The sequence below is a fragment of the Lepidochelys olivacea genome, assembly GCF_965140295.1.
Source record: "Lepidochelys olivacea isolate rLepOli2 genome assembly, chromosome: 2".
Classification (NCBI taxonomy): Eukaryota; Metazoa; Chordata; order Testudines; family Cheloniidae; genus Lepidochelys; species Lepidochelys olivacea.
The window spans coordinates 34,635,774-34,651,031 of NC_140412.1; the positions used below are offsets into that span (position 1 = coordinate 34,635,774).

Consider the following 15,258-nt stretch of genomic DNA (forward strand, 5'->3'; position numbering starts at 1 on the left):
GAATCTGCAGAAGCAGAAATAAATGAGAAATAGGAAAGCCAATCAGAAGCGATCTTTAACCAAATTAAATAGTTTGCTAATCTAATTTAGCTACTGCTACCACAGCTCCAGATAAAGATTTTTTTTAATTTGAGTCTCATGCTGCTGCGATTTTACAAACATGACTCACTTTTTCAGGAGCCATAGCATAGCAGCATTTGGATTGCCGCTATAGTAATGGGGCTGCCAGAGGTTTGGGTTCTATTTAGATGTTTACAACTAAGATAGCAACATGACACACAAGGATTTTACAGAAGGCAGGTGTGAATTTTTACATATTCCTTTTTTAATTCCACAAACTGTAAGGTGACGAAGCATATAGACTATAGAACATGAAAAGCGTCCTCTCTCCAGGAGTTATGGATCTGAACATAAATGCCTCTGAAGCCATCTTACTTTGTAAATGTGTAATTCTGAGCTCAGTCACTAGGAAAAAATAATGTAATAGTAAAAGAAAAATCAGCTTGCCAGCTGCAGTATTTACATTTGGGAACCAGTAACAAAAGAAATGAGATTCCAGAGCCAATATCTGAAAAATCTTCTCAAGCCTATACAGATGTTTCTTTTAAGGTACTTTTGCTATGTGTAAATATGTAGATTATTATACTGGCCCAATGAACATACTGGGAATACAGTAACTCCTCACTTAATACTGTAGTTATGTTCCTGAAAAATGTGACATTAAGCGAATCAGATTTCTTCATAAGAATTAATATAAATGGGGGGGGGGGGTGAAGGGGGAGGAGGTGGTGTTAGGGAATTTTTTTTTTTGGCCAGAAAAAAGGCATTATGTACATTTTAAACAAAACTTAATACAGGCATAAGTTTTAAACAATTTTAAAGAAACAATTTAATACTACAATAATCATTGCTGAGTATGAAGCAATGGGAGGTGCCCCCGCCTTACCCCACACAGGCACAACCCACTGGCTCTGCAGACAATGAGGCAGGCAAAGAGGCTGAAGGTGCCATAGGCTAGGAGAAGCACATTGTGTAGCAGCAGCTGCAGCTTCCCCTACAGTGCAAGCACCAGGGGCAAAGGGGATCAACCCTCGGCCTGCCCACTCCATCCCCTCCCCCAGGCCTCCACCCATAACCCGCCTCTTCTCCCCCGGCTGTTCCCTTTATTCTGCATGCCTCATCCTCGCTCCTCCCCCATCCCTCCCCTGCCTCCTGCCCGCAGCAAATCAGCTGGTTTGTGGCATTCAGGAGGCAGGGGGAGCCTGCACGCTGAGTCCTCGCTCCTTCCCCCTCCCCCCTGAATGTTGCAAACCAGCTGATTGCTGCAGGCAGGAGGCGTTGGGAGGAGTGGGAAGGCACTGACCCGCGTGCGGGGTCTGCCAGCAGGCGGGAGGTGCTGGGGGGGGGCGCGCAGGGGAGCTGATCGGGGGTCTGCCAGCTGTGGACAAAGCAGGCAGCCAAATGACGTTATAGCAGAACATTGCAGAACTTTAAACAGCACGTTCTGTAATGGAGCAGGGACGTAAGATCAAAACAACGTTAAGGGAGAGGATGTTAAGTGGGGAGTTACTGTATGTCCTATTAGTCTTATTGGGAGTTCTGTTAGTCCACAATGCTATTCAATGACACTGCATTCAGGCTGAATGGCTAGTAAACTTGAGAGGATTCGTCCAATTTCTTAAAATGAATAGGAAAACGACTGGATCATCACTCAGTTCTTTATGACTTTCTGAGCTTCAGCTGCCTGATTCAGGGACTGGCTCCAGTTGTAAACACATCTAAAACATCTGATACACCCATAGTACCACATACGCTATAAACAAACAAGTTTAAATTTTGAAATGTTGTAAAAACATGAGGCTGAAGAAACACTAATATGACTTAGGTGTCAAGCACAGAAAGAAAGATGAAGTGCAACTCTGAATATTATGATGAAACAGTCATTCCAGAGAAACCTGGAAAACAGCAATGCTTTGGAAAACTCAGCAAAGTACACCAAAGATTCATATGTAGGCAGAAGTGATTTCGGGCAATAACAAAGCAGCATCGAGATGACAGTCCCCATCTAACTCAGCTCTGAAGAGACCACACCTGAAATACTGCATTCAGTTCTCAGCAATTCATTATTAGGCACGGAACCTCCCACCCACTTATCAAAGAAAAAAATAAAATGATTGAGGGGCTAGAGATATTAACTCACTAGGAAAAAATAAGAGTTAAATACATATAGCTTTCTCTAACTAGGGTTGGGAGAGTGACACAGTAGCACAAATAAACACTAAGAAGGGAAAGAAATGTTAACAACAATATAAGGTGCTCTGAACTAGGAGTAATAGGATGAAACTGAAGCCAGACTTTCTTAAATATCAGGAAGGACTTCTCAACAAAGATCTACTGGGAGATTTCACAACTCTCCCTTTCTCCTCCCAATTACGCAGCACAGTTAAATTTGCTATAAAGAGACTCAATTTTCATGAGACATTTTGGGTCATTTTTATAGCTTCTTTATACCACCTCTATGTCATTACAAGCCCTATAATTCAGTTTGTCCAGAGGACATTGTTTCTGGTTGGCTTCCAAAGTCTTTTAGAGCCACAGAGAATGCAGCATACCTAGACAAGTGCATCTCAACGTACCAGCAATTGTGTAGCCTGACTGTCCCTATTTTACCATGCTGCAGAACGTCTCCTTGGGCAAAATTATAAGGGTATTTCCTGGGTTCTTGAGACCCATTACTTAACTTGTAGAGCAAAGAGGGAGCATCTGGTGGTAGAGGTAGAGAATAAAGGAAATTGAATTGCAAATTTCATTGTAGGTACTTATATCGCTCCCCTTCTGCCCAACATTCAAGTGCCGTTCAAGTAGAGAGCTGGTTGGGAATGTTTGGTAAATTATTTTTCAGTCAAAAAACACTGACTCGTTGAAACCAAGACTTTTCACTGCTATGGGATGACTTCCATAAATTTCTTCACTTGAAACTTTTTTTTTTTTTAAATTAAATTGAAGTGGCCCATTTTGATATTTTCTAAACAAATAATTCAAGTTTCTTGGTATGAATCTACTTTGTTTCTAAATTTAAGACTATTAGAGGGGAAAATTTTTAAATTTAAATGGTGAAAATTGAAATATGGTAGTATGTTTTAAGTGACCTGAACTCAATTTTCTGGCTTGTCAATTTGTGAAAATTTTCATGATTTCAACTTTTCACCCCAATAAAGGGACAGTAACATTTTTTTAAATCCCAAATATTTTCCCAGGACAGGAAAACCATTTCCTGCCCAGCTCTATTCACGAACAATGAATTTTGAGTATGTTAGCACTCTAAGACCGAAATATTCACACTCAAGTGCCTACTCCATATCTGTATGCACACACCTGATTTTTAGGAAGTACTTATTTTGACACCATAAAGATGAAAGCAAGTTGCCTAGTTTTATAATATCCAGTTTTGAAATTTTTGGCTTAAATTTTTGACTGCAGAGTTGCAGACTTCTTGCATAAACCCTGATTTACTCCAACAGAGTGAGCCACAAATTCTAAACCCCCATTTTCATTCTTTTGGTTTACAGAACTTGTGACAGAAAAAACAAAGTCTACAGCTCAGATTTCTCAGGATCTTTGGCATGTTGTTTTACAGTAGATTTTTAAAGAAGTGGATTTCAAAGTTAATACGTCTTGGAACACACACCCGCACACACAAGTTACACTGACCTAAGCGCTTGTGTGGACAGCACTATGTTGGCGGGAGAGCTTCTTCCCCCCGACACAGTTACACCCAGTCGCAGGGGCTGGGGTAATTAAATAAAGAGGAGAGCTCTCCCGTCAGCTTAGAGCATCTGCACTCGCAGTGCTACAGCAGCGCAGTTGCGCCGCTGTAAGCTCTGTAGTGTAGCCACAGCCAAAGTCTAACGTCAGTTTTCCCTCTGAAAATGTACGTGGTTTGAAAAAAATACATTTGAACAGATGTTACAGATGGCATTTTGATCCACATCATCGGGTTATCTTCCTCTGGCATTTTTTCAAAGACACGGTATTGCTTTACCTTTGACTTACAACACAAGAATATATGTTAATTCGTTAACAAGGCACTTTTGAAAGAGTTACACATAGGAGGTAAACAGCCTAAAAAGATACCCTGTAAAGTGTTTGTGCCCTTCTGTTTTATGATTTCTAAGAGTAGCCCGATTTTTTAAAAAGTTCTGCTTGTTTTAATGTTAAGATAGTCAGGTCTCATTTACTCTGTTTTTGATCAAAATATGGACAACTGGAGAACTAGCAGGATAACACCAATTGACTAAAATAAACCCAAAGAAATTGAGAGGAAGGAATTTGGGGACAGACGATTTAAAGCTTTATAAACAAAAACTAAAAAGCCCCACGCTTATTACATAATGAACATTTAGGAAAAAGGCTCTTTGCTTAAGCTTCAGACTCCTTTTATACATCAATTGACTTTAGGGTGAGAAAGATCCTGCTCCATTTTCCAGTGCTCCAGCATTTATATAGATATGAATCCTTTATTTTGCTGTTCACTGTATTCCTGACACTACTTTAAAAAAAAAAAGAGGCAGAAAAAAAATTCAGTCCCGTTTATACTTCACCCAAAAAAAAAAAAAAAAAAAAAGAGGCACGTTTGCTTCTTTGGAAGTCAACCATGAAGCATATAACTAAGATTTCTATCTAAAATTACTCAAAGATTTCGGGCCATTTCAAAACTACTGTGTTTTGCAGTGGTCACCATCAAACAGTTAGTTTGTTAACCATTAGAATAGGAAAGCAATTGTAAATATGGGGCAAAAATATATTAATTATTGCCAAATGCTAACTTTCTAAATAGTTGATGATGCCCAGGAGATAAGGAAGCTATAATTCATTTGATGTATGTAGAACATACAATAAACCAAGAAAATGAAAATAATAAAGCAGTTTTCCAGGTCTCTCCAAGTTAATCTTTGATATTCTCAAAAAAAGTTTACTCTGTTTTATTATATAGTTACTAATGCAGATGCTATACAACTTTTTGCCAAGTTTTACAAATACTAGTCTATCTTACATGGGTAACGAATCCTTTATTTTGCTGTCCACAATTTCTTTATACAGAGCAGCTGACATCACTTCTTCCATTGGACACATGATGCCATACTCTTCACAGCCGTTCTCTTGGACCATTGGATCAGTTTTATGTGGATCAAACATTATGTTATTTGGCGTCACTAGCAGCACACCATTGACCGAACCCTAAAACGAGAGGGAAAAAAAGCGATAAAGGTTTCCTTCAAGTTTTAGTTTATCCTCAGTTCTTTAACTAAAGAAAACTACTTTGAAACACCTTTCCTACGAGAATAGCATCTTTTCTGGGGTTTGTCCATCCTAAAGTAAACTTTGCTAGCTAACAATAGTGCCACAACACCTTCTTGTGCTCTGCAACCAACCACACAAATCCCTATAGTTGAAGAGAATACCTTCTCTCTTCAAGTAGATGTGGACCATTGCTGCCCATTTTTCAGGGCAAAAAAAAAAATCTCAACTCTTCCCTACTTGATGGCTCTACACACTAGTTGTGCTGTTGAGTGTGTTCAAGAATTCCAGCAAGCATGCTAAGCAAAGCCTCGGCAAGGAGGAGATGTTCGTCAACAGATGGTGACCATAAGGATCCGAGTAAGTTTCAGAAGAAACTTAAGAGTCACTGTTTCAAAGGTTTGCTGCTTGACCCTTCTCAGAGTTGTACAGTTCAGAGGTAAGCCAGAGAGAGCATTTTATGCTAGCTATTTGGCTCTGCTTCCCCTCATACTAAGTGGCAGAAGTATGGGTACCTCTACACTGCAAGAGACAACATGCAGCAGTGAGTATTAGAGCTTGGGTCAACTGAAAATAGCAGTGTAGACGTTTGGACTCAGGCCTGTCCTCTGAGACCTGGCAAGGGAGGATTTTTTGCCCCATCGCAAGAGCCCAAGTCATAGATCTTCTTTTGCAGTGTTGACATACCCTATGTGTCTGGCATAAACCTCTCTGGTTTACCTAATTGATGGACCCATCAATCAGGTAATTATAAAGAAATAATGCAAGTAATAAATACTTTACAAAATACAACTTAAAAAGATATTTTACTTTTACATTATTAAATTTAACATATTACAAAATAAAGTTCACTTAAAATGTTACACTAAATATCCCTTTGGTTCAATGCATGCAAGAGATAATTAAGCGATTTCAAAAAAATATAAAAGCTAATACAGACAGACACCAAAGAGTAATGATGTTTGTCACTAATAACAGATAACATTAGATATTTTAGATATTCTGGTGTTTTTGTTTTGAAATCACAAATTCATAGAGCCTCAATCCTTCACCACTGAAATTCAGCCACCTCCTAGGTGAGATACTGAAACTGTTTAATAAACTAAACCTCTTTTCTGAAAGTTTCTAACAAAACAACTAAGATTACTATAAGAAAGATTAGAGAATATTTTTCAGTTTTGCTTTGTGTATTTCCTGGCACTTTATATATAGCTAAGTTTCACTGTTTCTCCTTCAGCCATTCATCATCTTCTGCCCATCTGTGTGGGTTTTCCACCAATCCACACAACAGGGGGAAAAATATACACATTTTAAAAATATGAAAGTGAGTTGTAAATACCATAACATTGGTAGGGGAAACTGAAGAGATGGCATAGTACCTTTAAAACTACTTCTGTTTTTTTTTTTAAGTGATTAGACTTCAAGTTGACAATGTCTTTTAAATGAACAGTTCACAGGCACACTACATATTCAGGGATTTAACATCTTTTGTGATAAAGATGAGCATTTAGATTGGCAAAAGTGGCATTAGGAAGTGAAATTTGCTCCATTTACAAGATCACTCCCCTTCCCGATCTCTCCCCTCCCAACTACAGGTTCTGTAAACTCAACCTATAATACAAAGAGTAGTGTTGTTTCAGATTCCTGCATAATCAACAAAAAGACTGTGCAACTGCAATTTTAGTAACAACTCCACTGATGTGAGACAGAAGAGACTTTACTTAGCACCACAAGGCACCCAGAGTTGTGGGAGAATAAAGGCTTTTTTGCTAGTAAAGTAAAGAACCAAAAATGCACAAAGACTAAATCTGCTGAAGAAAAGTGATGGCATTTTTACACTCACTTCTTTTAAAACATGGAAGTATATTAATCTCTACCAATGGTTAAGTCTTTTCTGAAAGGCAGCAACTGTAGCAGTTCAGCATCCTACAAACAATTTACAAAGAGGATATTGCTGCAGCTTAATCCTAAGGATTTTAATTTATTTATTTTTAAGTGTGGCCAGAGCCCAGAGCAGAGAAAGCAAAGATCACGGTTCCTGGGGTGCCAGGAAACAGAAGCCAAACTCTGGATTCAGAGAGAAGGCCAACACAGGATTATGAGGTTCTAAGTAGTAACCACAGTTAAACATTTAGATCAGATCTAGACTACAGACCATTCTGTAGTCTCTCTCTAAGAGAAGAAAGCCCTGCAATTACTTGGATGGTGGCTAAAAATATACCTAGGATTTTTATACTGCTTACATTGCTGTAGTACTTAAGTGCACGTACAGCAGTCACACAAGTCTTCCCCAAAAGTTTACCATAACAGAGGTAAAAAAAGGAAAGTCCTCACTGGAATGGAACATCAGAATCAGGATATTCACAGGGGCAACATTTTTCAGAGTAGCAGCCGTGTTAGTCTGCATCCACAAAAAGAAAATAGTGGCACCTTAGAGACTAACAAATTTATTTGAGCATAAGCTTTCGTGAGCTACAGCTCTTAAAACCGATCTCAAAATATGTAACAACTTTGAAATAGTATTCTTTAAATCCTGGTCTTAAGGAGAGTAGAGAGTTAACTAGATATGGATACTCATTGCTTGAGACTAACTTTGTAGCCTGGTCGACAGTGAACAGAAAATTACTTAAAAAATTAAGCTGGCGAAGATACAGAAGTGAGTGAGGATTTAAAAGAAAAAGGTAACCCCAAATTCAAGCCCAGCAAGTCTACTTTATGGCTTTCAACATAATCTAAGCTCTCCATCAATCATGCCTCATTTCATCATCTTCAGGACAATCAACACTGAACAGTGCATCCGATGAAGTGAGCTGTAGCTCACGAAAGCTTATGCTCAAATAAATTGGTTAGTCTCTAAGGTGCCACAAGTACTCCTTTTCTTACTGTGAATAGTGAGGCTGCATAGTCTCATGAGCAAAAGAACTTTGGGGAAACGACGCCAAACCCTTAAAAAAAAAAATCTGATTTGTTGTACTATAGCCTGCACTGGGCATTCACGTTTCCAGGATTGGATCTTTATCTCTACTTGGGCTGTTTACTACCCTAAGCTCTTCCTTACTGGATCAAGGACACAGTGTTGAAGGACCCAAAATGCCCACACTAAAAGCAAAGCATTTTTCATTAGTGAACAGTTGTCATCTTGACGGTTACTGCCTACACTGACAAACTGCTCAGCTTTATTTAAAGTGGAGAGACATACACATGCTCTCAGTTATAGATTCTCAGACACTTCAAGAAAGTCATGAAAGTTTACCAGGCCAGGTAGAACCCTCTCAACCCCACATCTGCCACTTTTTAACATGATGGTGAAAAACAAAAATACAAGTGCTATTTCACTCACCAGTAAGAAAAACAGATTTCAAATCACCAAGACAAAATAATTTTGCAAGCCATTTTTATGCTGGTTAAGGGAATCCTAGAGACTAAAACAGTATCCAAAAGGGTATGTGCAAAGAATCAGCTGTATGTTTACTTCTGCTAAAGTTCACCTTGCCACATACTGACAAGCATGTTTTTCACATTTACTAGGTATTACCACAATAGCTAAAACAGTTTGCCTCAATTTACTCCAGAGAAGTATCAAGGACAAAATTTATTTCAAGGATAAATAAAGTTTTGACGAACTTGGATAGGACTTTGCTTTTATAAGCTAATCACTGAGGAACAGGGGATTATAAATGCACTCTTTCTGCTGGTGGGCCTACAGCCAACATGAAAATCTGAATACCCTTGGGGAAGAGGACAAACTCAAAGAAAGGGCGTTTTATTGTACTTGGAGGTTTCCCAAAACAAATCAAAAAGATACACTTGGTGACTAAGGCAACTGGTATCTTTAGGTAGCTGCCCTTGAAGCGCCTGGAAGACAAATTTTCCAGTTCCACAGCTACAATACAAAAAGCTTGTGAGCCCCTAGTTTGGGGAAAAAAAATGTTTCTGCTCCTTCCCTAAATGCCAATAGTACAAATCAGTCATTTAAGGTCTAACTTCAGCCAAGTACCCCATATTACTGGGCCTGGGGAGACAGTACAAGGGGAAAAAAAAAATCCTTGGAGGTCCTTAGATGTGCATTATAGACTTCCATAGTGTTCTTCGGCACATGTTTAAGCACAAGATGAACAGCTGACTCCAGACTCCTTGGATAAAGCAGACTTAGTGTAGGATTTCATAACTCTTGACCAAGAGCTGGCCTAGCTTTTTTGTTTTGTTTTAAGCAAACAAGTCTTGTTGGCAAGCTGTTTGCTGTGATTCAGCTATGCACCTGTAATGATTTCAGGGTTTTTCTTTCTCTCTCTCACTGAAGGAAAAACTAACTTGTGGCAGCTACCCTATCTCTACAATAGAGAGCTTTAGCAGTTGAAAAGGAACACGCTGGCCCTCCAATACATCACTAATACTTCCGTCAGACTTTCCCATTTGTAATGTTACTGGGGTGACAACAAGCATTCTGTGCTGTGAAAGAAAATGCACAACCACTCCTCCTCAGGGATGCTAGTTTTGTCACAGCTTTCACAAAACCTTTACAGCTCTTCTGTATACAAACTAGGAGAGCTCACTCGTTCCTATTAAATTCCTTTTCATACAGACTAAACACAAGTTGAACAAAGAAGCCTGTGTAATCGTGGATTTCTCAGTAGCGGATGGTTCCTGATTTTACATTCTCTTCATTCAGATTTCTAACCTATACTAATAAGTCTGCATTATTATATACACATTTGATTCCAATTAGGGTTGTCAATTAATCCCATTTAACTCTCACAATTAACTCCAAAAAATTGATCACGGTTTTAATCGCACTGTTAAACAATAATAGAATACCAATTGAAATTTATTATAAATATTTTGGATGTATTTCTACATTTTCAAATATATTGATTTCAATTACAATACAAAGTGTACAGTGCTCATGTTATATTATTATTTTTAGTTAAAATATGTGCACTGTAAAAAAAAGATTATTTCCTGTAAATGTAAACAAACTTGTTTGCCTTAGCAATTGGCTGAAAGAGCAGTAGGACTGGGTGGACTTGTAGACTCTAAAGTTTTACATTGTTTATGTTACATAACTACACTCAAAAACAAAACAATCTACATATGTAAGTTGCACTTCCATGATAAACAGATCATACTTCAGTACCTGTATGGTGTGAATTGAAAAATATTATCTCTTTTGCTTATCCTTTTACAATGCAAATATTTGTAGTAAAAAATAATAAAGTGAGCACTGTACTCTTTGTATTCTTTGTTGTAATTAAAAATCAATATATTTGAAAATGTAGAAAAACATCCAAAAATATTTATAATAAATTTCAACTGGTATTCTATTAACAGTGTGATTAAAACTGATTAATTTTTTTAATTGTTTGACAGCCCCAATTCATATACATTACACACAATAAGCTATAAATAGTTAATATAAACATACTGTGAATTTAGTATTCATTGAATATGCCAAACTGATGGAATGTGAGACCATAGGTATGTACAGACTACCAACAGCGGTCAGGAAGCGCATGGAAACTTGTACTGCTACTGTTAGTGTCCCTATCAATGAACGAAGACCACCTTAGTGATGAGAACATAGTCTCAAGAGAAGTTAAGGCTTGAAAAGGCATAAAAACTGAACTATCAAATAGCGTGCTGCCAACTGTGCTGGTGGTTTTGCAACACACACACACACACACCCACCCACCCACACCTCTTTTCATATCTTATGGCCTAGTTTCTAGTCAATTAGTTATCTGATTGACAGAAAAGGAAGTTTTCTAACACATTAACACTAGCTCTGGATCCCAGTTTGTAAAAGTCCTATCCTATCACAGTTTTGTCTAAGGGTGACAGGGTTGATGGGAGGAACAAAAATACTTTGAGATGTAAATGCGACAAAAGGTTAACATAACTTGGTTGGATTACTGACGTGCAAAGCATGCAGGTCTCTGTTCCTCCTTTCAGCAACAGGATATTGTGCCTGGTGTGGAAAGCAAAACTCAAAGTAGGGCACTCATGAAATTCTGAGGGTCTATGGCACCAGGTCAGAAAGATGTGGGAGCATTCAGAGGATCTAGCCAGTTGGTAGCATGAGAATTTCTAATTATAGATTGGCTGATTCTCCTTGAGTGATGGGAGCTTTCTCTCAAATAATGGCTTGGGCTGCTCTAGCTCCTAATTAATTTGATTGATATAATGTGTGTGAGAGAGTGAAAGTGAGACACCCAGTCTGAGGGAATTCTGCACCAAAAAAATAATAAAAATTCTGTGCACAATATTTTAAAGTTCTACAAAATTTTGCATATTTTATTTGTCAATAAATAAATGTGGAAGCTCCAGCATGGCAGTGGGGAGCACAGGCCAATGGCTGCACAGAAGTGCAAGATGACCCTGCAGCGCCCCTCTTTCCTCCCTCGACCCAGACTCGGCGGAGAACTGCACCCGACCAGGACACAATGCAAGGGTCGGGCCTGCCCCACAAACACCCCAGGGCCCTACGTCTTCATGCCAGGTGCACCAAGATAGTAAGCAAGAGGGACAGAGTCTCTCACCCACCCACGGCTTTCAATCTGGGTGTGGGGCAAACAGGTTCAGCTCAGCAGAATCCAAGTAGGGAGGGAGGGAGGGAGTGTGTGTGTGTGAACCAGATGTGGTGTGAGAGGGTTCTGTGTGGGGCAATCTGGGTATGGGTGGCTCAATGTGGGGGTCCAGGTGTGGGGCAATGGGACTCTGCAGGGGAGTCCAGGTGAAGGTAGTTGGGGCTCAGCAGAGGGACTGGGACTTGGTGGGGTGGAGGTCTGGGTGAAGCTGGTTGTGGCTCACTGGGATGGGGATCCAGGTGCGGGGGACTCGTCAGGAGTCTCATCGGGGTGGAGGTTTGAGTGCAGGGGCCATCTAGGTGCAGGGGTTGGGGTCCAGATGTGTGTGTGGGGCGGCTTGGCAGTGGTACAGGTGCAGTGGGCGTTCTGGATGCTGAGGGCTTGGCGGGGCAGGGAGGGAGAGAGGAGCAGCTCCCTGTACAGGGATTCCCCCGCCCCATAGGCGAGGAGTGATGGGGGCAGGAAGTGGGGAGGTGGAAGGGTACGGAGCTTCCTGCAGTCAAGGAGATTTCTGGGGCTGCATCTTGCCTTGCCCCAGCTGGTCCATGCAGGGGAAGAATAAGTCCCATCCTCCCCAACCCGTACTAGCAGCTGAGTCCAGAGCAGGGTAGGAGCCACCGGTTGGGGGTGACCCCAGTCCTGTCCTGTCCCTCTGCAGTGATTTATCTCTCCATCGGCTGCTGGGGAGAGTTGTATGACCATTCTTACAGCTTCTCTTTGCTTCCCTCTCATTTTCTGCAGGGAAGCAAAGAAATCTGTAGGGACATGAATTCTGCCATTCTTACAGCTTCTCTTTGCTTCCCTCTCATTTTCTGCAGGGAAGCAAAGAAATCTGTAGGGACATGAATTCTGCATACACACAGAGGTGCAGATTTCCCCCAGGAGTAGTTTACAAATAAAAATTTTCTATGAAAGCATATTCCTTATAGACAATTACTTCCATGTTAGAAACATGGAATCACCAGACTGGATCAGACCAAAGGCATATTGAGTCCAATATCCTGTCTGACCCAGTGGTCAGCACCAAAAGCTCGAGAGCAAGGTGTAAGAATGAGACAAATATGCAGGTGTGCAGTGGTGCGACTCCTATATTACATCTCATCCTGATTTCTAGTAATTGAAGATTGGCTTAAGCACTGAAGCACAAGGTTTAATATTCCTTCCACTAAATTTCTAAACACTGACACTCTAATATTCTGGATGTGAATATAAAAGAAGTGTCTAATCCCTTTTTGAATCTTCAGTTCTTAAGATCAACTTCCTATGGCAGAGAGCACAACAGTTTAATTATATGTTGTGTGAAAAAGCATTTCCTTTTATTGCTTTTGAATTTGCAACCTTTCAATTTCATTAAATGTCCCCTTGTTCTTGTGTAATGAGATAAGGCGTGAATGAAGCTCTCTATCTACGTTCATTATTTTAAATACTTTTACCATGTCTCCTCTTATTCACCTCCTTTCTAAGATAGGCTCCTAATTTTTTTCAATTTCTCTTCATGGGAGTTTTTCCTGTGCTGTCTCAACAATTCCCGTTCTCCTTTTCTGAACCTCCTTGAATACAGCAGTAACCTTTTGAGACCTGGGTGCTCATTATTAAATATAGTATTTTATATGGGACCGCACCACAGATTTATATAAAGGATTTATAGTATTCTCCTTATTATTCACCATCTCATTCCTTATGCATCCTACCATATTGTTTACTATTTGACTCCAGCTGCCCATTGAGCAGAAGTCTTCGTTGACATTCAAGTCCCTTACCTGTGGTAGTACAGTTAATTTAGAATCCTAAAAAGCATAAGCAGTTCAATTTTTTCCCTCCAAAGTGCATTACTTCACATTTATCAGTACTGAATTTCATTTGTCACCTCCTCCTTTCTTCCCCACTCTCTCCTGTACTGCTCTGACCTCCCCGTTTCCCCTAGAAACAACAGGAGCAGGAAAGAAGGGTCAGCCTGGAGCCCATTCCCCACTACTGGAAGCAGCATAGAGAAATGAGTATGTCTTGGTTCCTCCCCCAAGCGGGGGAACAGTAGAGGAAAAAGGAGACCTAGAGCCCCCTCCCTTGGGCTGGTGGAGAAGCCATGGGGAGAAATCAGGTAGGAGAGGGGAAAGACAGAAATGAGTCTACTTCCCTTCCCCCTCAAATATGTCACTGGAGCAGAAGGTGCCCAGCTTTCCTCTTTATGGCTCTTTTCTGTAAGTGCTTCAGTGTTCCCAGAGAGCAAAGGTCTCTGACGACAATATTTGTTGAGGTATCACAGAAAAGCTACTTTTTTTTGACACCCAGTTCCCTCGTCAAAGATCTAGCCATTAAACTGGATTTTCAAAAAATTAGTGTTTGAACTAATCAGGGTAGTTGTCTAGGAGTGTGCTGGCTCTTCAGCAGCTGGGTCAGAACACAAACCTAAGGTGCAAGGGCTGGAAAAGGAGACAGGCCCCAAACCCTCATGCTCCCAACCCTCCCCCCCCACACACACACACTCTCTCTGTCCCTCTCTCTCCAATGCTCCAAATCCTTCTCCCCATCTGCTCCCTGCCCATCCACCTCCCGGTCTGACCACCATATTCTTAAAACGTTTGGTACAGAGCTAGAGAATGTGGAAATGCTAGTAGCAGCTCATGTTAGGCACACTGTTTTTTTAGGAATCCCTTGATCAAGTGACCCCAATGACTTGATTCTGTTTGGACAAACTGATTCCCATTGTTCAGGAAGATTACATTTACCTTAACTGCTTGTGACCTCAAGTATTTCATCTTCTCAAATTAAATAAAGTGGATTTCCTTGAAAACACTTCAAAAATAAAATCAGAATCTTCATGTGGATTTTAGAGCGCTTTCAAGTATCATTCTTAAACCAGAAGTTTTAGTCTCCAGGCAAAACCTTCAAAGAAGCCCTTGAAGAACACAAGCAGAGAGCAAGGAACATGAACACACACAATCTCTGAAAACTACTAAGGGCCGGTTTCTCAAATGCGGCCACCATTGTCATCAGGGGGCTTTTCATGTGGCCACAGCCTCCTGGGTAGTGACTGAGCTGGTGGAGGGGAGGGCAGCAGCAGCCCCCTCCCCCAGGGCCATCAGCAGCAGTTGGGCCCCACCCCCCTCTGGAACCACAAAGGCCAGAGGAGCAGGTAGCCGGTCTGAGATCCCCACCTTCAAATAACTCTCAACCCTAACTGTAGCGGAGCTACTGCTCCACTACGACATTCGGAAACTTGAGACCCCCCTGCACCCATGTTTAATCATGGCAAAAGTTTAAGTTCATCATTTAATCCTACACTTTGCTTTCTGTCTCCTAGCCAGTTTTTGACCCATGACAACACTTTGCCTCTCACCTCACACCGCCATCTAGCTCTCTCTCTGGCTACCTGAAC

At 40.6% G+C, this 15,258-nt stretch overlaps 1 protein-coding gene across 7 annotated transcripts in view; it reads right to left on the reverse strand.

The window, feature by feature from the left end:
- Positions 1-15,258, reverse strand: part of OXR1 (oxidation resistance 1) — a 467,833-nt gene that overhangs the window by 75,409 nt on the left and 377,166 nt on the right. For all 7 annotated transcript variants that reach the window (XM_084620223.1, XM_084620224.1, XM_084620222.1 and 4 more), the window contains one exon: positions 5,054-5,238. In XM_084620223.1, coding sequence (XP_084476349.1) covers positions 5,054-5,238 — 185 coding nt within the window. The remainder of the gene's footprint in view (positions 1-5,053; positions 5,239-15,258) is intronic.